Source organism: Herpailurus yagouaroundi, unplaced genomic scaffold (genome assembly GCF_014898765.1).
Source record: "Herpailurus yagouaroundi ecotype Mexico unplaced genomic scaffold, PumYag 193, whole genome shotgun sequence".
NCBI classification, from domain to species: domain Eukaryota; kingdom Metazoa; phylum Chordata; class Mammalia; order Carnivora; family Felidae; genus Herpailurus; species Herpailurus yagouaroundi.
In genome coordinates this window covers 860,818-884,108 of record NW_024412424.1, presented here as the reverse complement: position 1 = coordinate 884,108, position 23,291 = coordinate 860,818, and the positions used below count along the sequence as shown (strand labels likewise).

Sequence of the window (23,291 nt, the reverse complement as noted above, 5' to 3'; positions counted from 1 at the left end):
CCTGTTTCCGATTCTGTGTCTCCCTCTCTCTCTGCCCCTCCCCCGTTCATGCCCTGTCTCTCTCTGTCCCAAAAATAAATAAATGTTGAAAAAAAAAATTAAAAAAAAAATTGTCTACACACGAATGTTTGGCTTTCAATTCTCTTTGACTCCTTATCCCATCAGATCGTGAGACCAGTATCGAAGCAATTCTGGTAATGAAACTGCAGTCACCTTTGACATTCTCTTCTAGTTACCTGCCAGCCAGTCAGCTGTCTCAAGTTATCATCCTCCAGATCACTTCCTTTTCATTCCCAGGCAAGCACTATCTGGGATTAACTGAAACCACTTCCTAACTGGCCACACCGCCTCTAGTCTACCCCCCCCATTCTAGTCCTTCCTGAAAATGACTAAGTGGATTTTCCTAATGTGTTTCTTTGTTGATTAGTCTTCAGCGGCTCTCCACTCCTGACCAAATTGAGTCGGGGCTCTCATCACTATGGACCAGTTTGCCTTCCAACTTTCCTCCTTCCTTCCTTTATATACGCAACACACAGAAGCCTTACGCGGGCAGGCCTTGTGCCTTCCTGACTCAAGCAACAGGGACCATTTTCTCTGCTCCTGTCTCATCTATTAAAATCCTAGTTATTCTTCACAGCCTGGCTTAGGCGGGACTGGGTATATAACAAAGGACAGGAGCTTTTGCATTACTGAGGCCAAGTGCTCTCACCTGAATATAGAGGTAATAATCCCCTTTCATGAAGTCACGGTATAAAGCAAATAACATTTGTTAATCATCTTGGCACAGTAATCTTTCCATCCTACTAACGTTCGCGGAACCAGAATACCTTGTGTGTCCCCCCACCCCCAAACACATTCTAAAGTTCACACAAATGATAGTTTATGTAAAAATTTATTTGACCAAAATGTAGAAAAAGTGATACTATTACATATGATACAGTTGCAAGAATCTAAATGAAAGGTGTGCGTTTTATTTAATTGCACAATTTGCTAGTGTACCTTCTGGGTAGTGTGATGCTTAATAAATAGGAGTGAGGGGCAGAGAATTTGGATAAGCTAGAAGCAGGGTGATTTTGTCAGAATTGTAAACTTGAGTTGGCCCCCACACTGCTGGGGAATGTGGAATGTTTCAGCTGTGAGATGTTACCCCAGAAAGCAGAAAGACAACAAAGCCAAAATGCAGCTGTGCCTACAAAATGCTCCATATCCAGTTTAATCAGGAGTTTCTTGGTCTTTCATTAACTTGGTCCTGAAGAAGGAATTAAAGTCCTACATAAGTAAATCTTCAGTTTGCTATTCCCGGAAGTATACAGGAGAGGAAGCGAGGCCCATTGCTCTATCTGTACTTTGCTGTCAGAGAGGACCCTTCTGCCCAGTAGTTGTCAGCATTGCTCAATTATTGATGGCTCGCAGTCTTTTTGATAGGACTTCTCTGAATGAGACTGAATTCTGCCACATTCATTCCTGCTAAGCAGATGGTCTCAGATCAGAGCAGACAAGCATGGGTCATTATTGGAATAAGAGATCTGCTCCTCAGAGAACTTCAGAATGAAAGAAACCTGTAGAGGAACATAGGATCTATCCAGAAAATATCTGGGTAATTATTACGATGATTTCCCAAGCATTCTCATGCTACCTGCCCAGAGGATGTCTGTTCTGCATGGTGGTGTGTGGGAAAGAGCCAGGATGATAAGGTTGATCTATGGTTTATGACTTCCCACAAGGCAAGCCCTCTTCCCCCTCCTCCCTTTTTTTATGCTCTGGATGGAAAATCCCTACCCATTTTAATGGGATGGTCCCTGGCTACCTGTCGTGTGACCAACAGTGGCCCAGAAGGTTATGTATTCTGCGGCCTTTTAAGTTCACCTGTGACTAGACACTGGCGTTGGTTTTTGAAAGTATAAGGTTGTCTATTCTCCCAGGAACCAAACGCCCTCAGTCTCTATAGGCGTATGCTCAGTATGAAATACCCTGCCTACCTTATGAATAAATGCAACTTAAAGATAAAAATAGAGCTGAAAAAGCTGGTGCCATTTGAAAAAAGGAAGGAATGAGATTTAACGGGGTGCTCAAAGCTTCTCTGATACAAAATATTTGGTCACGTACTCATAATTTGCTTGACATTTCCAGCAAAGCGAAGATTTCAATAGCAAAAGAAACTTCTTACAAGAGAAGAGAAAGACACAGAGCTCTGGAGTTTCTGTTGGAACAAGACTCTTCTGTTTTGGTTATATACAGTTAAGTTCGTTTAGTGTCTGATCCAGTGTCTGATGTAAGCCCACGTTCTCTTCTTTGGCCTGGGCAAGTTTTTCTGGTGAGGATTAAGAGTGGGGGGAAAAATAAATTAATAAGCATCTAAAATTTTGTTAAGAGAGAAAAAAAAAAAAAAAAAGAAGCTTCTAAAACCCCACACCGTCGGAGTGAAAAGTCATAGCGGAGAAAGTACTCCACATTTAATTCTAGCAGAACACCATCTAATAACAGGGTTTGAGTATCAAATACGGGAGTCAGATACGGTTTTGAGATAAAACACAGAGTCTTCAACTAAATTTGAATTTCAGGCACACGACAAATAATTGTATAGGACAGGTCTATCCCAGATGTTGCATGAAACATACTTAGGCCAAAAAATTATTCATTGCCTATCTGAAATTCACATTTAACTGGGTGTCCTGTGTTTTAACGTGGTAAACCTGCCAGTCTGGAGTTAGAACACCTGGATGTGAGCCCCAGCCGTCCCTCTGAAATAAGGCACTTAACCTTGCTACATCTCCGTTTCCCCGTCTGTCAAGGATAACGACAACCATGTGTGGTGTGGGAATTATCATAAGGAGATAATAAATGAGACACCCTACAGAACTTCTGAAGCGCTACGCAAACATCAGATCTGGGAAACAGGACATTTCTCCCCTAGTGCCAGTTTGGTGGCCTTTGGTAGGAAACTATAATCCTGAAACCCGTTTTCTCCGTTGGAGCTTCTGGGAACGGCCATTTAAATTCCAGGCATAATTGGGGCGCCTGGGTGACGCAGTCGGTTAAGCGTCCGACTTCGGCCGGGTCACGGTCTCGCGGTCGGGGAGTTCGAGCCCCGCGTCGGGCTCTGGGCTGATGGCTCGGAGCCTGGAGCCTGTTTCCGATTCTGTGTCTCCCTCTCTCTCTGCCCCTCCCCCGTTCATGCTCTCTCTCTGTCCCAAAAATAAATAAACGTTGAAAAAAAAAATTTTAAAAATAAATAAATAAATAAATTCCAGGCATAATTGTGTTTTTGTGTCCGTGTGTCCACAGCAATGTAGTCAAACCCCAGAGGAATGCAGCACGACTAAAATCTAAGTCAGATTACGGGTGAATTATTAAATGACCGAGCTGATAAAATAAAAAATTTAAAAACTAAAACAGTGAGATGCCATTTAGAGCTGTGCGTGACAGAGCTCAGGACAGAACCGGTTTGCAGTGAGTGATGACTGATAAGAGGACTAGGCCAAGAGTCATTAAAATACTGGAGAAAAGCAAAATGCCTCCTAAAAATGTGATAGGATCAGCTTGGACATTTTCAGAAAGGAAAAAAAAAAAAAAGGCTGCGAAGGTGGCAATCTTTCAACTACAACCGCTGGGCCTTTCATCCGATGAGGCCCTTAGAACCTCAAGTTGCTACGATCTGGGCGGATTCTGTCAGAAAGGAAGAGTGACCTGGGCCCGACTAATCTGGACGGACGGCGCCAGTTCGGCGTGAGCCAATGTCTCCATGGTCTCTCCTAATCTTTACCAACCCAGACATCGCTTTTGTTTCGCAGAAGAGTGAAGTGGCTCGTTCAGGGTCCCACGGCTGAAATGGCAGGGCTGGGATTCAAACCCAGGTCTCCCCACTACAGATGTTGACCTCAACTCACCACTTAAGATTCCCTGGCATCTACTTTGTGGTAGGTGTCAGATAAAATAACAGGTAGTCGTAGATTTCTGTAGCCCTAATCTCTGTACATGAGGCTCCACCTAGTTGCTCAGTTAAGCTCAACAACCGGATAAGCAGGGCTGCAGTTATTTCAAAGGGTGGAGGATACCTAGGCCTGGAAAAGTCCCAGGAACAAATATACACAGAGAGAAAACAAAAAACACCCACACCCCTTCATAGGCTAATTTTCCCAGGGGCGTAAGTATGGCAGTGTGTGAGGGGAGTGGCTTCTGCAAAAATTCAGGGGGGATGATAGGACACCAGGGAGAGGCTGGGAGTAGAAGGGTGTGGGTCGTTTAAGGGAGATGGACTTTGGAGGGGTGAATACAAAGAACCCACCTGAATAAGAAATTACAGGCTGAGGAATAAGCTACAGTGACAACAAAAATCGATCGAACTGGAGATTTTCCTGCCACTCCCAGGTCCAAGGGGCAGTCTACAAGACTTGACACTAACATGTCAGTGTTTCTGGGATCATTTGGGGGTGGGTACAGAGAAGTGGATAAAAATATTTGAAATGTGCGTTCTTATGGAAAAATGTATGAGCTTTTGGTCACTTTCAGTGTGACCTCTTAATACCCACAGGCTAATTTTTTTTTTTAATATACCCACAGGCTAACTTTATGAGTGCTCACCAAACCAAGGCAAGGTTCCCGGTTCTAGTTAAATCAAGTGTGAGGAGATGTTAGCATCTCAGGCAACTTTGTTTGGAACTCAGGAATGCATCCTTTCTCTTTGTCTGGCTTTCCAGCAGCCTCCACTCCCTGGGATGCTCTTTAATTCCTTGTATAGTTGTCTTCTAAGGGCAGGGTATAGAGGTGAGGTTCCCTGGTGAACTTCCTCCCAGGACTGGGAGGGCTGGATAGATGTTCCGTGAACAATGAAGATATAGGGGACCCTAGACACCATTCTCAGAGAGTAACACAGAGAACACGTGTGAAAAGGCGGAATAAGGAGACCACAAGATGCCATTGCCGCTTTTTGAATCCGTAGATCAAAACCCGCTCAAGAGTAGCCTCTTTGTAGACACGAGCCTGCCAGTTTTTGCACATTCTGCTGACTCTATTAAGCTGCTTAAGAGGTCGGATGAGTCTCCATTCAAAAACAATTTCTATTTAAGGAAATACTGCTATCGGCACGCAGATATAGTTCGCTAGCAACATATTTGAGAGCTCATGCCAAATGGGCGTTTGTTTTCGTATCGTCGGAAAAGAATCGTGTGGGCATAACTTTCTTTTTGAAATGAGCTCTTCATTGGAACCACCCACTTTCTGTTGTAGCCACGGTTCAGGGCATCACAGCTACGGCTCAAAAGCGGCAAGGGAAGAACATGAAAATGAGAGGGCCTGGGCATGAGGAGGCCTGTCTTTATTTCAGTCACACAGTCACACAGTCACAGACACAGCAGAGGAAGGCTTGAAAGACCAAACCAGGAGGCAGACCACTGGAGCTTCGAGAAGCCCACGGGACTGTAGGCACCACAGTGAGAAGGCAAACTTCAGTATTGCTAGGACAGAGGGCGGCACCCCAGCTCCCTCTTAGAGAGAGGTCATGTCGTTGAGAGCATGGTCCAGTTCCTCGCTGATAGCTTTGTACTTGAGCTTCTGAGCATATAGCTCATCTAGCGGGCGGAGGTCCCCAGGGAGACAGTTCGGAAGAAGAGGTACAGGGGACAGAACGTGAGGGTCGGAGTGGAATGCCACAGATGAACAATGACAGGAAGGAAACAAAAGTGAGAAAAGAAAGCGTGAACTAAAAGAAAGCTGTGTCCTATGTCAAACACATGAGAAAACAAAAGATCCACGGAGAGGTTTCCAAGTGGTTTGGGGCCCTGCAGGGGATTAGCTATAATGAACCTTTGAAAGAATGGAGACTAGAAATGAACACAGCGTCTACCCCCAACCTCCCGCCCCAGGTTATTTCTGACTTTCAGTGATGTCACCCAGTCCAAAGGTTATATATACTCTGGAACAGGGGGATTTTCCCTTATATGGAAACCTCACCTCCCAAACCAAACACTGGACACACAGTCTGGGGAATAAGTTCTGTACCCTTTCTGGGTGGGACAGATGGTTTTAGGAGATGTTTGAATCCCAAGATTCTGGAATCTCCTGGTTATTTTATGAAGAATGCGGGACAGAATTTTGTTTTTTTTTTTAAGTTGGAACTCTTCAAGAAATTCTGGGATATGTGGGCACCAGACTTGCAGACTGGAGTCTTTATTCAGTCTCTACATTCTCTATGCTTCCATTTTCTCATACTGTGATAAACTCTTGAGCGCTCTGGGAGAGAGCTTCTGTAAAAATGTAAGGCATTTTAAAAATGCAAGGCCTCTCTCAGGAATGAGCAAATTGAAGGAAATTCTGAAGACTTTTAAAATCAGCCATATTTGGGCCTCCGTATTCACATGTGGAGCTAATTAAGCATGAGCTCTTTTACTTCTTGAGAAGTGGCGACCCAAGTCTGAATTTGACTTGCACGGTCCTGTCCCGTGCTTCTGACCTCCTGCTGTGCCCTCACCCTGCACTTCACTTTCCTAAGAGGAACAAAGCCCAGCTCAGCCCCTCCACAGACTCCTCCCACTTGCCAGGAGACTGTCCTGCAGGGGGAGGCAGAAAAAAATGCAATGAGATGGCAGTGTCATACCTTCCAGGTCATCAATCGTCTTTTCCAGTTTTGCAACCGTTCTCTCTGCAAATTCAGCACGGGTCTCAGCCTGGAGGAAAAGAAAGGAGTCACTATGATGGCTTCGAGACCAGCCGCAAGAGAAACTTGAACTAGCCGGGTACGGTCACGCTCACCTCTTTCAGTTTGTCGGACAAAAGTTTAATTTCTTCTTCGTATTTATCCTCCTTTTCAGAATACTGCGGGAGAAACCAAAGCGGTACTTTAAAAAAGGGGGGGGGACCAAAAAAGAAAGAAAGAAAGAAAGAAAGAAAGAAAGAAAGAAAGAAAGAAAACAGAAAAAAAAAAAAAAAGAAAAGACTGTAGGTTCTCTGCTCCTCAGAGAAAAGCGTGTGCTTGAAGCGCCACGAACACGCCTAGGAGGCCGAGTGGACACAGCAGCACCTTTCCGGGCAGAAGAGATGGGCACAAAACTGAGGAGCGCATCTGTAGGGGAGCCCTCTGGGATGGAACCTGCGCACTCTCCAGTCTCCCGGCCTCAGGCCTGAGATCGCCCCCTGCCCCAGCACGGAATGCTCCTTTCCCCGTCACTACATGTCAGAAATTATTTTTGTTTCGCCAGGTTCAACTCAGATCAGCACTAGCTAACCTTTATAGCTGCTTGCTCCGTTGCCAGATATCCCCAATCCCATTTTACAGATGAGTAAGGAGTCACAGAGAGGTTAAGTAGTTTGTCTAGGGTCACATGGCTAGGAAGTGACCAAGCCATGACTGGAACCTGACTCTGGAATCTGAGCTCCTGGCAATCATCATGCTTTATAGCCCTTTGACACGTCACCTGCTTGTAACACATTTCCCAACTTTCCAAGGTCCCTCTGTTGGAGTCTTCAAGCACTGTATTACAGGGCCAGTCTCTTCAACTCAACTAGACTCTGAGCCCTTGAGGAGCAGAAGCCATATCATCGCTGTTACATCTATCCCCATGGCCCAGGACAGCATTTGGCATGCACACATAAGCTACATTTGCTCATCAAATATCTTAGTATCCATGTTAGTACTAACGACACGGCGCTAAACAAGACAGATACACTCCTGGTCCTTGAAACTTACCATCTGGCAAGGAAGGCATATCGTTAATTGAGTAATTATGACCAACACGATGAACCACAGGATAGGAAAAGAAGTAGGCGGGGCTATACAGCCAAGAAACCCCTAACCTAGATGTTCAGTGCAACTGGAGGGCCCTGGGGTGCAGGGGGCGGGGGGTAGGGTGAGGAAGAAATAAAGATGGGGAATTCACAGGGCAGGCCACGGAGGGGTGTGTTCATTGTTCCTGATGCGGTTGTCTCCGGTAATGACTGCTTTGGATACTATTTCAGCCTAAAAAGCCCAATTCCACCTCTCGTATCTGCTGCTTGACCTGTGAGAGTGTATTTCTGGGGGATCCAGGGGAATCGTTTGAGAGTGAGGCTCTGTGTTTATACAATTATGCTCAGCTCTCCCTAGGAAGTGCCTGACCAGGTACCAATCTCATATTCCATCTCCACCCTTGTAGAAGGTGGGGACGAAGATGGCACCAAGACCCCACCGAAGAAGGAGTCTAGCCACTGGACATCTCTTTTTATGGAGGGAAAAACCTTGTGGCTGGGCAGCAGAGCTACTGTTAGCAAACACAGGTCAGATCCCTGAGACCCTGGGCATGCTCCCGTGTTCCTTGGGGGGGAAGAAAAGAAAGTCCAACAAATCACCAACTCAAGCCAGCCACCAACCTTCTCAGAGGCAGCCTCGAGTGATTTCAGATTGTTCGTGACGTTCTTGAGTTCTTCTTCCAGGTCACCACATTTTCTGTGCAGAGAGACAAAGGAATCTGGCGCCCTATCCACCCTCATAGCAGGCAATTCCCCTCAAGGTTTTCAAAAAGGAGGAATCCCCGCTGCCTAGGGCCCCCAGAAGGAATGCGGGGGAAAAATGTTAATGGCTTTTTCTGAGCCGGAGTGCTGTGCACTTATCAAAACCCTGTCGTGCCTGGCAAGGGCACAGCAGGCCGAGGAGTATTTGGAAGGTTTGTAAAGCACTCCTGGGCTCTCGCCAGGGGTGAGGCAACGGGACTTGTGAAATCTGTGAATTATGAGGCTGACTCCAGAAGGTGCAACAATGCCATGGAGCACGGGAGGAGAGAGCCATCGGTTTGCACCCGACCCTCCGGGAGGCAGGCTGGAGAACGGATCCGCCGGATTCCCCTCTCTCGGCGCGGCGGGATGCTCCATGGAGCTGGATTCCTCACCCAAGACCAAGGGGAGACATTCTTGTTCCCCCAGAGCTTGCGTGACTGTGGTCAAGCTTCTCACCTTTCCTCCCCCAGGAATGTGTCCCAGCCAAACAATGACATCAGGAGCAAGGCAGTGAAACACGACAGGGAAGCCTGCCTTTCAGAGGCAAATGTTCTCTTAAGAAGGCACAGCTTCCTGAGATCATCCTCTCTGGGAAAATAGAGGACTTCCCGGCCTCTCTGCTCCTGCCTGTCTCACTCCTATTTCCCAATACCTTTGTGGGAAGAGTCAACACGTAGGCAAGCGCTTCCCAGGGCAGTAAGAACAGACACCCTGTCAGCCATGGGGACGAGGAGCAGGGGCTGAGCTCTGAGTCCCAGATGCCCCTCCACCTGGCTTGAGCACTGGCCTTACCAAGTCGGAGTCAATTCCCAGTGCAACCAACTCCCTCCCGCTCCGTCCCTCTCAGTCCCGCTCTGCCACTTACAGTTCGGACACCTCTGCGCGCTCCTCCGCCCTCTCCAGCTCGCCCTCCAGGATGACCAATTTACGAGCCACCTGCGGACAGCAAGGACCAACTGGGACCCCAACAACCGCGTCTAGGAGGATGCCCCCCTCCCCGCTTGCAGACGGTGAGGCCCCTCCCCAGACCGTCTGTGAAGACTCTGGCCCTGGAGGGAGGCAGACAGGAAGGGAAGCAGACCACAGAGGCCAGCAGGAGAGCAACAGAACTTTCAAGGTCCCCAGACCCACAGGATTCCCAATGTCAGCCAAACCGTGCCAAAGCACCCGGCTGCGGGACAAAACGTGATCTGACCAGTGGGTCTCCCTACCAAGTCAGACAAGTGCCACAGAGTTCCCAGGGACTTTCTAGCATTGCGGAAGATCGTCTCCTAGCCGAGTGGCCATCTCCGGAAGAACAGATGTGGACGCAGAAGGACAGCTGCCCCAACCAGGCGCTTCCTTCAGGCGGCCCCGGGGCTGTCCCGCTCACCTCCTCGTACTTGCGGTCGGCCTCCTCGGCAATGTGCTTGGCCTCTTTGAGCTGCATCTCCTGGATTTCCATCTTTTCCTCATCTTTCATGGCCCGGTTTTCTATCACCTTCATTCCTCTGCAAGGAGCAACCTTGTCATTACCACTGCGCCCCCCCCCCCACCAGATTACCACCCTCGTATACCTCCAGACACCTGCTCATCCAAGCACCTCTCTGACGCCCACCAAGAACCTGTGCTCCGCACAGAAGATTGCAGAGGTGTTCTTCACTTCACCTTGGCCTTCACCTTCACAACTGCCCCACGAGGCAGGAACCTCATCCCCCACTTTGCAGAGGAAGAAACGGAGCCACAGGGAGGCCAAGTAACCTGCTCAAGGCTGCGTAGCTAGTTAGTGGCAGGGCCGGGACTCAAACCCTGGTGATCTGGCTCCAGGGTCCCAGCTCCCATCGTCTACGGCCCCTCACCGACTAGTAAGAAGCGTGGACACGCCAACGGTTACCACAATGGGATGAGGGGTCTGGGCCAGCACGGCTGTGGGAATGATGAGTTCTGCTGCACTGGGGGAGGAGGTGTGTATGGGTCCTGGGAGGCTTTCCAAAAGAGAACACAGGGGAACCCCAGGAGCGTTTCAAAAGCAGGAGTGAATGGAAGCCAGAAAGAGGAACGGGAAGACCAGGTAAGAGGCAGGTACCAACAAGGTGAGGGGTGAGGACGGCCCGATCGGAAGTGGATGCGTCCAATTTGGAAAGGACAGTGTCCCGGGGACAGCTGGAAATCTGCAACGCAGCTGGCTTACCAGGAAACGAGCTCACTCTGGCCCGCACTGCTCGGAGCGCACTAGGGCAGCTCAGATACCCCGAAAGAGGCCAACCCAGGACAACGTACTGATGTGCGTCATGCCTGCCAAGAGTGGAGGACCGTATACGTCTTGCTGTTTAATAATACTTCCATTCGGGCTGTCGCTCCCATTCCTCAAAACGCCCTTCCCATCTGTACAGAGCCTTAACCTCCGTGGACGGGCACACTTGGAAAACCTTTGCAGCTCTGGAGAGATCAAAGTGGCTTGCCCAACAATTAGTACGTGGAAGGACTGAAATCTAGATCCTCCAATTCCCACGTACAGAATTCTATCAAAACTAGCCGTCTCCAACAAGGGGGTCCCCAAAGGCCTCTGGTGACATGACACAAGTAGGTGGGTTTGGTCAACTCCTGGAAGGGAGACATCTGGCCAGGCTGGTCTGACCGTGAACGCGGGCAGCGGCTAACCCAGGCCCCAGGCACAGCCCCGAGCAACTTGTGGCCGGGGCCTTCACCCTTCCTGGAGGCCGCAGCACAGCCTCCTCGAGCATGCCCAAAGTTCCCGTCCGGGCAACCGGCAGAGTCAACTTCCAAGACTCCCCAAGTAGTTTCTAATCTCCGGTGTATGGGCCACAACAGCACCATCCGAAACGAATCCCCTGGAGGGGTTTATACCAGGAAACCACTGTGGACCGGTGAACCCTGCTGGGATCGTGTGGCAGATACAGAATGACCACTGGCCCGGCCCACACCATCACCGCACAAGGGACCCATTTTCCACCGCGCAGAGACGGCTGCTTCTGTGAATTACACAATCTGCCCTCAGTCCTCCAGAGCCCGCGCCGAGGCGTGCAGAGTTAGCCTGCTCCGGAGGAAAGAGCATCCCGCCAGAGCCCCGAATGCATGCCACAGAGGTGGTTTGCATGCGTCCCTGACGTACAGTTGTCACTGCCCAGCAGCCTGAAGCCTGCCTGGCGGCACGGTTAACCAGCATCCATGCACGCGGCCCATTTCGAGGGTGGCCCGTCCCCGCCTCTCCCATCCCCCCCGGAACTTGGTATCTGGAGGTGACCAGCGAGATGAGATGCACGGTGGTGGCTTTCAGAGGACACACGAAGCGGCACTCTGCGCACCGGTCTCCGGTGACAGTCCTACGTGCAAGTCTCACATCTACCCATTTTTTAAATTTTCTCTAGCGGGAGTTTCCTTCACAACCACCAGGACGACAAACGCCCCTACGCGGCGTGGCAGTTGACAAGGCGCTGCCGTGCATGGTCTGCGTGTGCACGCGCATCCACACCACCCGCATTCGGTCTCACCCCGGCTCTGGGAGGTCAGCCCCGCGGCACAGTCCCCGCTTCCGAGAAGCCAATGCCGAAGCTGCCAGGCTGGAAGCATCCTCACCTCTCGCTCTCATCCGCGGCCTTTTCTGCCTCCTCCAGCTTCTGCAGGGCTGTGGCCAGTCGCTCCTGAGCCCTGTCCAGCTCCTCCTCAACAAGCTGGATGCGTCGATTGAGAGCGGCCACATCCCCTTCGGCCTGGGGAGATGAGGCGTGCAGCTGGGTTAAGAAGGAAAAGGCCAGACGGCACCAGGAGGCCCCAGTGCACACGGCACTTGTCCCTCGGTTACCACGCCTCCCCTGACAAAGCCCACCCGGGGGTGCAGGCGGTTAAGGGATTCACGCTCCCATCTGGAGATTTCTGTATGATCTCCCCTGAAAATGTTCGGGAATTCCCACCGCTCGGTGACAAAGGTGTGCATCCCAGGACGGGTCGGGCAGCCAAGTCAACACGGAAGAGAGAAGAGTATATACCACAGGACACGTGAGAAGACGGTGCTGGCCTCTCTGGGATGCCTAGACAGTAAGGCCACCGGTGCCCTGGCTCCACCCTGTCCCATAAAAAGCTCCAGGGAGCCACCTGGATGGCTCAGTCCAGTAAGCAGCCGACTTCGGCTCAGGTCATGCTCTCACGGTTCGTGAGTTAGAGCCCCACGCCTGGCTCCCTGCTGGTGGACTGAAGCCGGCTTGGGGCTCTCTCTCTCGCCCTCTCTGCCCCTTCCATGCGTGCTCTTTCTCTCCAAATAAATAAATAAACTTTAAAAATAATACATAAATAAGTAAAATAAAAAGCTCTGCTCCCAGTCACTTCCACGGCAAGATAAATGCAAGCATATGGAAGCTTCAGCAGGGTCCAAACACAACCTTGAACGAGGTCTGGCCCAGAGATGACGGGACAGACAGATGTTAAGGAAGGAAGGAAAGAAAAGTTGGTTACAGGCACGAGAGGGATGTCTGAACAGGGATACTGGCTTTTCAAGGTATTTTCACCTACAAGGAAGGCAAAATGGTGGCATACATAAAAGCAGAAACTCCAGGCTCATAAAGTGCTAGGTCAGAATCCCCATTCTGCGTAGCCATGTGGCATCGGGCAGGTTGCTTCACTGCTCTGAACCACCCCCACCCTGGTCCCGGCACCACGAAGACCCATAACTGAAGGGTGTGGCAGTGACTCTACCCGGCATGTGGGAAGTCCCACAAAAGGACAGCTCCTACTGCCATGATTTCACCTCACTTAATCCTCTAGTGTTATAGGGCCACCTGGGTGGCTCAGCCGGTTAAGTGTCCGACTCTCGATCTCTGCTCAGGTCACGATCACACGGTTCGTGGGTTCGAGCCCCACGTTGGGCTCCACGCTGTCAGTGAGAGCTTTGGGATTCTCTCTCTCCCTCTCTCTCTGCCCTTTCCTTACTCTCTCTGTCTCTCTCAAAAGTAAATAACTTAAAAAAAAAAATCCTCCAGCACTTTACGGTGGGGAAACTGAGAGGTTCAGTTAGGTGAAGTGATTCTGTTCAATGTCACAGAACTGGTGAGAAATGGTCTCACGAACCCCAGCCCCCCGCAAGATCTTCCCTTGTTAAACCCCAGTCCTCTGGGGCTTCGAGGCCAGCCACCCTCAGGAAGAAATACTAAAGAGCTGGTGAGATTTGACTCAACTGAGGGAAGACGTGTTGAAGCTACACTGGCTTCTTCATATCAAGACAAATAATCTCTGAATGGGGAAAGCCATAAAAATTAGCAGGAAACCACTGCCTTCCCTCTGAATTTTTTAAAAATAGTTTTCTATCAGTTTGTGCTAGATTTGGTTTTATTTTATTAGTAATTTTTTTAATGTTTGTTTATTTTTGAAAGAGAGACAGAGCGCGAGCAGGGGAGGGGCAGAGAGTGAGAGGGAGACAGAATCCGAAGCGGGCTCCAGGCTGGGAGCTGTCAGCATAGAGCCTGATGCGGGGCTCGAACCCACGAACTGCGAGATCAGGAACTGAGCTGAAGTTGGACGCTCAACCGACTGAGCCACCCAGGCCCCCCCCCACTGCCCTCTGAATTTATACAGCAAAAAAAAAAAAAAAAAAAAAATGGAGTAAAAGAATGAGGCCAGAGATGCTGAAAAACACAGAGAATCAGGAAACTTTTCTCAGCTCCACAGTCTTAGCGGCAGATGGAGAGAAAACTCCCACAGGTGTCTCTGATCGCAACTTCCTCTGTTAAAACCACCGATGAACTATTTTAAGAAACTCACCCACCCCTTCCAATGAGTGGGTTGCCTTTTATTCTTTCTGATGACATGATTCTTTAACTCCTTCAGCAACAGGGCAGGAATTGATTTTTTTTCCCCCCCAACAGTTTTTTACATTAGCAAAACCTCATCATCAGCACCACTACCTAATTCCAGAACATTCTCATCACCCCTCCCCAAAAGAAACCCCATCCCCGCCAGCTATCAAGGAATTGCTTTTAACATCAAACAAAGGTGCCTGACTCATGAATTGTCTTCAAAAAAATAAAAGCGAGGCTTTCTTTACGTGGGGAATTCTGAGTCCTGATAACCATGCTTTTTGGCACACTTTCAACCGCCTGGAATTGAAAGAACGCTGGATATACATCCATACATATATATGTATTTTTGAAAAACTGCTAGTCACTGCTAGTCATTTTGGGCTCCACCCCTTCCTGCAATCAAAGCTTCTACACTCTACAAAGGATTTCCCTTATAAGGTAAAAGAGGCTTGCTAGATACATGTGGCAAAGGAACAGGAAGATGTCGGTTAATCACACAAAAATCTAAACGAAACCAGCTGTCGGGAGGAGACCCAGAAGTCTGCCACACGCCGGCTCTTGGTTTTCTCCACAAGAGACTGAGAAAGGTTTTTTGTTGTGTGTTTTTGGGTTTTTCTTCCCTTCTCTGGGCTCAGTTCCTTTGCCCAGGAACTTTTTTCTTCAGACTTCCCCATCCTGACCAAGAGGCGCATGCTCTGAAAAGCAAACTTTTTAAGAAGTCCGCAACTTTCCAAAAACATCTTTCCTCCCAACTGGACTGTCCTCCTCCTATGTCTTGGCTCGAGGCTGAGGGCCATTTTTAAGCAGAAGTAATCGTCCTCCAGCGAGATGACTTGGGATGAGATCAGAGGGAGGGTTATGCCGGTTCCTTGTGTGAAAGAGGCCAAACCAGCTACTGTTTGAGGCTTGCACCAGGTTTCTGAGGCCTCTTCACGCCAGAGCAACTTACAGGATTAAACACCTCCACTCAGGCCAACACTGAAGCCGCCTGGGGCTCGCCTCCAGCCTTGACAATACACATGACACCTTTTCCACTTCTGGGGTCCTCACCCTTCCTCTCAACACTCCAGCTTTCAGGGGCCCTGGGCCCTCTCCAACTTTTTTGCACACCTAAGTCCCTCTTCCCAGCAAAGCCTTATTCTAGAATAATGCTCAACTTCCATTTTGAAGCCTACCCCACCGAGCGGCGGCTTCCCTGTGATGCTCCCACAACAGAACACTGAACCCCTCGGGTAGGCTAACCAGCCCTGTTTGTACCCCTCACCTCCATCAGACTGTGGGCTCTTCTGAGGTTACAGGGAGGGGAAAAATAAGCCCAGGAACTGAGCACCTACTCGGCGCCGGGTGCTCTGCAGGGAGGTTGTACTCCTGGGACCCTCCCAGCTCTCCTAGGGGGTCGGTACTGTCCCCGCTGCTTTACAGATGGGGAGACGCGTTCCTAGCGGTTAAGTACTCGACGGCGTTAGAATCCAGATCTCTCCCCAGCCCCAGGAGTTGCCACCATCTGTCCTGCCCCGAGGGGCGGTCAGAGGAAGCCGAGAGGGCGAAGAGGGCGCCTCCTCGTTCTGCCCCATTATCTGTCTCCGGCCCCGCAGCGTGGAGCGAAGGCACACAAAACCGTCTCGGGTCCAGGGCCCCGAGCTAACATTCCTAGGATCCTTTGGGAAGGCGGGGTCCCGCGGCCGTCGCTCGGCGGCCGCTCCCGCAGGGACCAGCTGGGGAGGGAAAGGCCGGCGGCTCTGGGCTGAACTTCCGCCCCCCGCCAGGGGCCGACACGTCGTCGCCGCGCCCCTGGGAACAGCTGGGAAAGTTCAGCTGGAGCCGGGAAGCCGCGTAAGAAGGGAGAAAGTGCGACGGCCCCTCACCCCCCCCCCTCCCCCGAGTCCGTGTCGGCCAGTCCAACCCCAGACAATGGAAGCTCAATGTTTCCACTCTCACTTCCCGCTCCTGGGTCCAGTCGCCGGTCCCCCCACCCCACCCCCTACCCGGGACCCCGGCGCCAGCCCGGAGTCAGATGGCAGCGCGGCGCCCCCCCCCATCCCCTCCCCACTCCGGGATCGCGCATCCTCCCCGGCCCCATCCCCCTATTACTCGCCTGGCCAGCCACGCCCGATCCGGAGGCGGCGCCCCCTCCCCCGCCCCAGGTCCGGGCCGGACGATCGCAGAGGAAGGGGTCTCAGCAGGCCGCCCGGGGAGCGGGGGGGGGGGGGTGCGGGTCCGCGATCCCGGAGCGGCCAGGCCGGAGGGCGCGAAGGCGGGCTGGTGTGGGGGAGGGGGGGAGGACCGGGCAGCGCGGGAAGCGGGCGGCGCGGGGAGAAGGGGAGAAAGGAGCGCGCGCTGGGCCGGGGGGCGCGGGGCGCGGGCTCTCACTTTCTCGCGCCGCTCGCGCTCGCCGTCCAGCTCCCGCTGCAGGCCCTGCGCGCGGTCCTCCGCCTCGTCCGCCTGCTGCTGCAGGGCCTGGATCTTGCGTTTCACCGCCTCCAGGGAGTTGAGGCCGGCCATGGCGCGGAGGCGCGGAGGCGCGGAGGCGCACGCAGCGGGCGGCGGGCAGCGGCGGGCGCTCGGCTCGGCTCCGGCTCCGGCTCCGGCGAAAGCTGCACCAGCCGCGCCCCGGCCCCCCGAGCCTTTGCCTGCGCCGGGGCCGCCCCCGCCTCTCCCCGCCCCCGGCCCGGCCGCCGTCGGGGCGATGAGGTCACCCGGCCCGGCCGCCGACGTCAGCACCGCTGGGGGAGGGCCTGACGTCGGCACCGCTGGCCACAGCTGCTGGAAAGTGCCCCTTTTCGGGACTTATTTGGAGAAAGCGCCGGGAGGCACCGCCTTCTCCTCCTCCTCCTCCTCCTCCTCCTCCTCCTCCTCCTCCTCCTCCTCTTCCTCCTCTTCCTCCTGGCGCTGCCCGCCCGCCAGCCCGTCCGGCCCCGGGGCTCCTGCCCGGCCCAGCCGCGGGCGTCCCCATTACTGCGCACGTACGTCGGAGGCTTTCTTCTCCGTCAGCTCCAGCTTCTCCTGTGCGTCCTTCAGGTTCTCGGAGTATTTGTCCAACTCGTCCTCCGTCCCCTTCAGCTTCTTCTGGAGGTGCGTCAGCTCCTCTTCCACCTGGGGACAGATGGGGGGACGCGTCAGCCTGGGGGCCACGTGCCCGAGGCGCAGGGGCGCCCCCTACCCCCCGTTCACAAGAGCCCTCTCTCTCCCTCTGAGCCTGGGTTGCCTCATCTGCACAACAGAGATAACAACACTAGGCACGACTCTAATGCTACCTGTTAATAGGATTTTTCACATTCTTCCCACCACCTGGGACCAGCTGTGCTGATCTTTTGGGGCGGGTGGGCGGGGGGGGGGGGGGGTCCCAGATGCTCTCTCAGAATCAATCACAGCTTTTGGGAAACAAGGCCTGAAACCATTTCCCAGGAACACACGTTCAGGTTTGCATCCCAGTTTCAGGGGTGCGGCCTGCTGGTGATCCCCGGTTAGGCAGAAATAGGACTCTCATACTCTGGGCCTGGACTGTCCCCCAAGCCCCAGCCTGTACCCCCCCCCCCAATTCTGCCTCCTACACTGGCAGCCAGAAAAAATTTTAGAAAGCTAATGTTTGCCCTCCCCCTGCCGAGAACTGCTGTGGCTCCCCATTGCCCAAGAGACTGGTTCTCAGACTGTCTCACAAAATACTCTGAAAGATTGAAGGGCTCAGACTTGCTCCACTCCTGTACTTGGGGGTCCTGGCCAGAAGAGAGATGCCCCCACAAAGACCATTTTCTTCGAAGGCAGAAGTTAAACCTTTAAAATTATTGCACATCTGGCTTATGTTCATTTTAATTAAAATGTCCCCTACTTCCCCCCAGTTTTCAGTTCTATTTGTTTACCTTGGAGACTTGCTGCTCTCTGGGCACTCCCAGTGTGAAAAGTTCGGGTCTGTGGGATACAAACCACAGACCCCCTCACCTCTCCCTCTCCATTGCCCTCCACCACACCAGTTAAGAGTCAGCTTTCGGGCGCCTGGGTGGCGCAGTCGGTTAAGCGTCCGACTTCAGCCAGGTCACAATCTCGCGGTCCGTGAGTTCGAGCCCCGCGTCAGGCTCTGGGCTGATGGCTCAGAGCCTGGAGCCTGTTTCTGATTCTGTGTCTCCCTCTCTCTCTGCCCCTCCCCCGTTCATGCTCTGTCTCTCTCTGTCCCAAAAATAAAAAACCTTTAAAAAAAAAAAAAAAAAAAGAGTCAGCTTTCTCCATCACTTCCAGGCTGTACCTCCCTCCCCTACCCCTAACTCTGGTCTGGGGTGGCCCGTCCAGCTCGTGCTTTGATCTGACATATGTCCCCGGTCCTCTCCATGCTCCCAGGGTGGGCGGGAGGCCCTCACTTCATCCTCCTGTTTCCTTTTCCCAGCAGGAAGCCCAGAGAGGTAGAATGACTTTCTCCAGAACACACAGCACAGGATTTGAATCCACTTCCGAACAGACCCTTAGGCCAGGCCTGCTTTCCTGCATCCCTTCCTGACTTCCTTCTTTTCTCTAACTTCCCGAAGAAGGTATGTTAGAAACGCTGATGTGACTTCTAGGTCAAGCTCTGAATCTGATCTGGGTTACACACTCACCCCCGAGGTGATGTCTAAAATGTGCCAGATGCTTTGTGTGTGTGTGTGTGTGTGTGTGTGTGTGTGCCCGTGCAAATTTTTTTTTTAATGTTCATTTATTTATTTTGAGAGAGAGATAGCGTGCACGCAAGTGGGGGAGGGACAGAGAGAGAGAATGTCAAGCAGGCTCCGTGCTCCGTTTCACAAACCGTGAGATCATGACCTGAGCGGATATCAACTGACTGAACTGCCTGGGGGGGGGGGGGGGCGCGCCTGTACAGATTCTTAAAAGGCCCCCTGTCCCGTCTTCAGGGCCACTGAGTGTCCTGCTGCTGAGCTAGGGAGTGGGGAGGGGAGTGGAAGGAAGGACCTTCAGGCAATAAGCCCAAAAGCCTGGCTCCAAATCCCAGCTCTATGATACCCTGTCCCCTTTACTGACCTCAGTTTCCTCATCTGTAAAATGGAAGCCTTGTTGTGGTGCTCTCTGAGTGCCCCAGTAGCTGCTGTGAAACTTTTGCCTTGACTGAGAAAATGAGCCAATTTCCTTAAAGACGGGTCAGCGTGACCCAGCGTCCACCTGACTTCCTTCTGGAAGGAGCTGTGGGGTGCAGTATTTCGTAGGTGCCACCTATGTGCCCAGCGGAGCGCTCTCTTAACATGAAAGAGTGAGAGCAAGTTCTGCAGCATTGGGTTCATCCAGGTGCTGAGATGGTTGAGTGTTTGACAACATTTTCCGGCAACATTTGGACAACAAGGGGCGGGGACTGGGGTAATGTGGGCAGGGCGCCATGAGGCATTTAGAATGTGCCAGGCACACTGAGGCGCCTGGGTGGCTCAGTCGGTTAAACGTCCGACTCTTGATCTTGGCTCAGGTCATGATCTCACAGTTCAAGAGTTCGAACCCCATGTTGGGCTCTGTGCTGACGGTGCGGAGCCTGCTTGAGGTTCTCTCTCTCCCTTTCTTTCTGCTCCTCCCTCATGCATTCTCTCATAGAATGTGCCAGGCACACTACAAGGACTGTTTCACTAAAGCTCCATGTCACAGAAGGGTAAACTGAGTCCCAGAATGAGGAAGGGACTTGTCCCTGGGCCGTACAGATAGGGCTGACTGATTCCACAGCTGCTTCGCTTGACTTGTAGGCTACCCATGCCCCCTGCCCAGTGTACCCTCTTCCTGCCTACCTTCCACATCCAGCACCGATGCCCCCTCCCCTGAGCAGCCCGCCCTGCTGCCCTGGGCAGAGCCTTACCGCCCACCTTGGACCCTCCCAGCCCCTGTCCCTCCCTCTGGCCCACCCCTGACTGTTGAGGCAGGGAGCGTCCCTCCATGTCTGGCTCTGTCTCTCCCAGCCTGGGCTCCCCTGGAGTTGCCTCGGGCTGAGGTCCCTCTGAGCCCCAGTATCACTCAGCATGGCACCAGGCCCAGGGCTCCCCGCGGAACCCCAGGGGAAGTGCGCGGAATGAATCAATGACACAACCCCAAACCCTTCAGCGGTTGGAGCCAGGTATGAAAAATAAATAAGACTGACAAACCAGGTTTCTTTCTGTCTGTCCGGTTTCTAAGCACAGAGTGTGTGTTAGTGTATGCACCTTGCTGGGGTCGGGGTTGGGGGGGGGGGATGCGTGGCCTTGGCCTGGCTCTGGGAGGTCTCTGACAAGTCACTTCCTTCTCTGGGCCTCAGTTTCCCTGCCTGTAAAACAGCTGGGAAGGTCATGGACTGCACACCTTAGTCTGTGTAAATGGGGCCTTAGGGCAGGGCTGAGGCAGGATGTGGGGTCAAAGGCCACTTGTGGCGGATGTCACTGCCCTGGGAGGGGAGCGGGCAGGAAGCAGGGGGGGCTGGGCCTCCTGGTCCTGTTCCCACACTGGACAAACAGGGCCTAGAATTGGGATTTTGCTGCAGGGTCCCCAAGGGTCAGGCAGGCCCCACGGCCCACGCTCTTTGGCCTCCTGAAGCATAAGGCTCTCCAGGTAAGTTGAGTCCCTCATTGCCTCCTGCCTCTGTTCCCAGGCAGGACAGGCCATCCGCCCCATGGGAATGTGGCTTCTGCTTTGGGCCTCTGGAATCTTGGGTTCCATGCCTGGCCATCAGAAGGTAGCCTGTGCCCCATTTCACAGATAAGAACACTGAGGGTGCAGAGAGGGGCAGCAATGTGTCCTGAGTCAAAGTTAGAAGATCCAGCCTGGATTCAAGCACGAGCCCACCCCAGTGGGTGGCTTCGTGGAGACACAAGAACAGAATAAAAATCCAGCTGAAGGTGAGAGAACCTGTCCCTGCTTTGGGGCCATACAGCTGGCTGAAGGCTCTGAGAAGCCTTTCCTTTTGAATTTGTGTCTGCCTGGGGAGATTATGCTGTATCAGCCACCCACACCTTAGTGAAAATTAGAGCCATAAACTCGCTTTTCTCTGAATCCCCAGCTAAGCATCTCATGGCAAGGGCTAAATGATGGATGGAAGCAGGCAGCTCAGGGCCAGCACAAGAGGGGCGGCTGTATCTGCCAGGGAGGGGAACCAGGAGGGAGGAAGGGAGTGTGGCAGGGAGCGCTGGGGCAGGGCTGGCCTCTCCCAATGTGTCACAGGCTCTTAGGAAGCCCGGGGAGACTGGGGGATGGGGAGATCCAAAGGGGAAGTAGGGTGGAGCAGGAAATAATCCTGCATTTATTGAGTGCTTACTCTGTGCGGGGCACCGGGACGAGGGCTCCACCTGCAGTCACCTCTCATCCTCCCATGGTCATGAGGGAAGCACCACGGTCACTTTCCTGTCTCAAACGTGGGGCCACTGAGGCACAGAAGGCCTTCCCTCCAGGGCGCCCCGTGACCGGGCTGTGAAACAGGGCCAGCCTGAGCTCACAGCCTGCCCCTTTCCCTGCCAAGCTGGCCTGGCATATGGGCTGGGCAGGGCTAGGAGTGTAGTGTCACTGTCCTGGGTGGCTCCCGGGACTTATCTGAGACCCTGATGCCCCTGAGGGCTGGACGGTTGACCCTGGGGCAGTGGATGAGCCCTGTGGGGGGCAGGGTGCTATGGAGGGAGCAGCACCCCCTTCCCTCCTCCCTCTGGCTGATCTGGCCGCCCAGACCCAGACAAATGACTTCTGCTCTGCCCCAAGCCCTGGCCTTGGGACTGCCCAGCCCAGACCCCTGCCCACTGGCCACATTAGCTCCCTGATGCACCCCTACTGCCAGAGCCTCCTGGAAAGCTCGTCTCCGGAGCTCAGAGTCCAAGGCCACTGCCTGTCACTGTCGCCCCCCACCTTTCCCTTCTGGGTTCACAGCAGCAACGTCAGGGGCACCTGAGATACACAGAGATGCATAGAGATTCTCAGCTTCACCCTCGAGTCTCCAACTAGCCCAGTCCCCAGACTCTCACCCGCTTCCCCCAGCAGCTGGACACAGCTGGCCCCACTACGCACCCACACTCGGCCACCCTTCCTGGGCGGTCACCAGTGCGGACCCACGGTCCACACATACCTGGGTATGCGCTGACATGGGGCCAGGGTCACCCACACTCACGCACAGCTCCACACCCTGACACACGCACATATACACACCGATAGAAACAATCACCCCAACATGCACACACACGCCAATACAAATACAGTCACCTGAACACACACACGCTCTCCCCGACACACACACATTCCATTGCTGTCATGTCAACTTTGGCACAAGCGCACGGCCTCTCGCCCGCACACACAAGCCCACGGTGACACCACCACCAACACGCTGGCAGACTCACAAACACACCCTCACATACGGTGTCGGCCACACCCCCTCCTAGCACACACTTCCACGCTCACGCCCTCGTCCCAGCACACCTACGCGCACCAGCTTGCACACGCGCCCGGCGCAAAGACCCCTTCCTTGCGCTCGTGCTCACGCTCGCCCTCTCTCTGTCTCTCTGTCTCTGTCTCCATCTGTCTCTTTCTCTCACTTTGCTCACACTGGCCCTGCTGGGGCCACCTCTCTCTCCCAGCTCAGGGACCCTGGAAAGACAGTGGTCCCCCTCGCTCCCAGCCAGAGCATCGCTCCCTGTCCCCCTCCTGACTCCGGGGATCAAGGCTTCTGAGAGTCCCCCCACCCCCACCCCCCCACCCCGGCCCAGCACCTGGCCTCCAGGCTGGGAGCAGCCCAGAGACGGCAGTGGGCAGCCGGACGCGGCCCAGCCGTCGGGGCCTCACCTGCTTGCACTTCTCCTCGGCGGCTTTCTTGTCCGACTCGGCCTGCTCGGCGCGGTCGATGGCGTTCTCCTTGTCCAGCTTAAGCATCTGCATCTTCTTCTTGATGGCCTCCATGGCTGGGTGGCGGGTGCGGGCGCAGAGGACTCTGCGGGGTGGGGGCTGCGCTGCAGGTCGGGACTGAGCGGCCCGGCGGGGGCGAGGCCCTTATAGGCTCCGGGCGCACCGCCCCGCTGCCGGGCGAGTCCTGGAGGAGGCCCAAGCCCAGGCCGCCGCCGGGCCGGCCGCCACTCGCTTGCT

The 23,291-nt window shown here is 53.3% G+C and overlaps 1 protein-coding gene across 4 annotated transcripts; it reads right to left on the bottom strand.

Annotated features, from left to right (window-relative positions):
- Nucleotides 1-873: 873 nt before the first annotated feature.
- Nucleotides 874-23,240, bottom strand: TPM4 (tropomyosin 4). Of its 4 annotated transcripts, none has more exons than XM_040444792.1 (9): nt 22,995-23,217; nt 17,220-17,345; nt 12,040-12,173; nt 9,836-9,953; nt 9,329-9,399; nt 8,341-8,416; nt 6,748-6,810; nt 6,593-6,662; nt 874-2,311 (listed from the first exon to the last, which is right to left on the bottom strand). In XM_040444792.1, exons 1-9 carry the CDS (start codon nt 23,106-23,108, stop codon nt 2,229-2,231), a joined length of 855 nt encoding a protein of 284 aa, XP_040300726.1. In that variant the 5' UTR covers nt 23,109-23,217; the 3' UTR covers nt 874-2,228. The 4 variants fall into 4 exon arrangements, with proteins under 4 accessions (XP_040300726.1, XP_040300728.1, XP_040300727.1 ...); XM_040444793.1 differs by lacking the exon at nt 874-2,311 and adding an exon at nt 5,294-5,567 and having other exon boundaries at nt 22,995-23,240; XM_040444794.1 differs by lacking the exons at nt 17,220-17,345; nt 22,995-23,217 and adding an exon at nt 16,623-16,879.
- Nucleotides 23,241-23,291: the final 51 nt, after the last annotated feature.

Coding starts and splice junctions, on each gene's coding strand:
- TPM4 (XM_040444793.1), bottom strand. CDS start 23,108: ATGGAGGCCATCAAGAAGAAGATGCAGATGCTTAAGCTGGACAAGGAG. Junction 17,346..22,994: donor CCGAGGAGAAGTGCAAGCAG/GTGAGGCCCCGA, acceptor ATCTGTCCCCAG/GTGGAAGAGGAGCTGACGCA. Junction 8,417..9,328: donor CGCGCAGAGGTGTCCGAACT/GTAAGTGGCAGA, acceptor CTCTCTGCACAG/AAAATGTGGTGACCTGGAAG.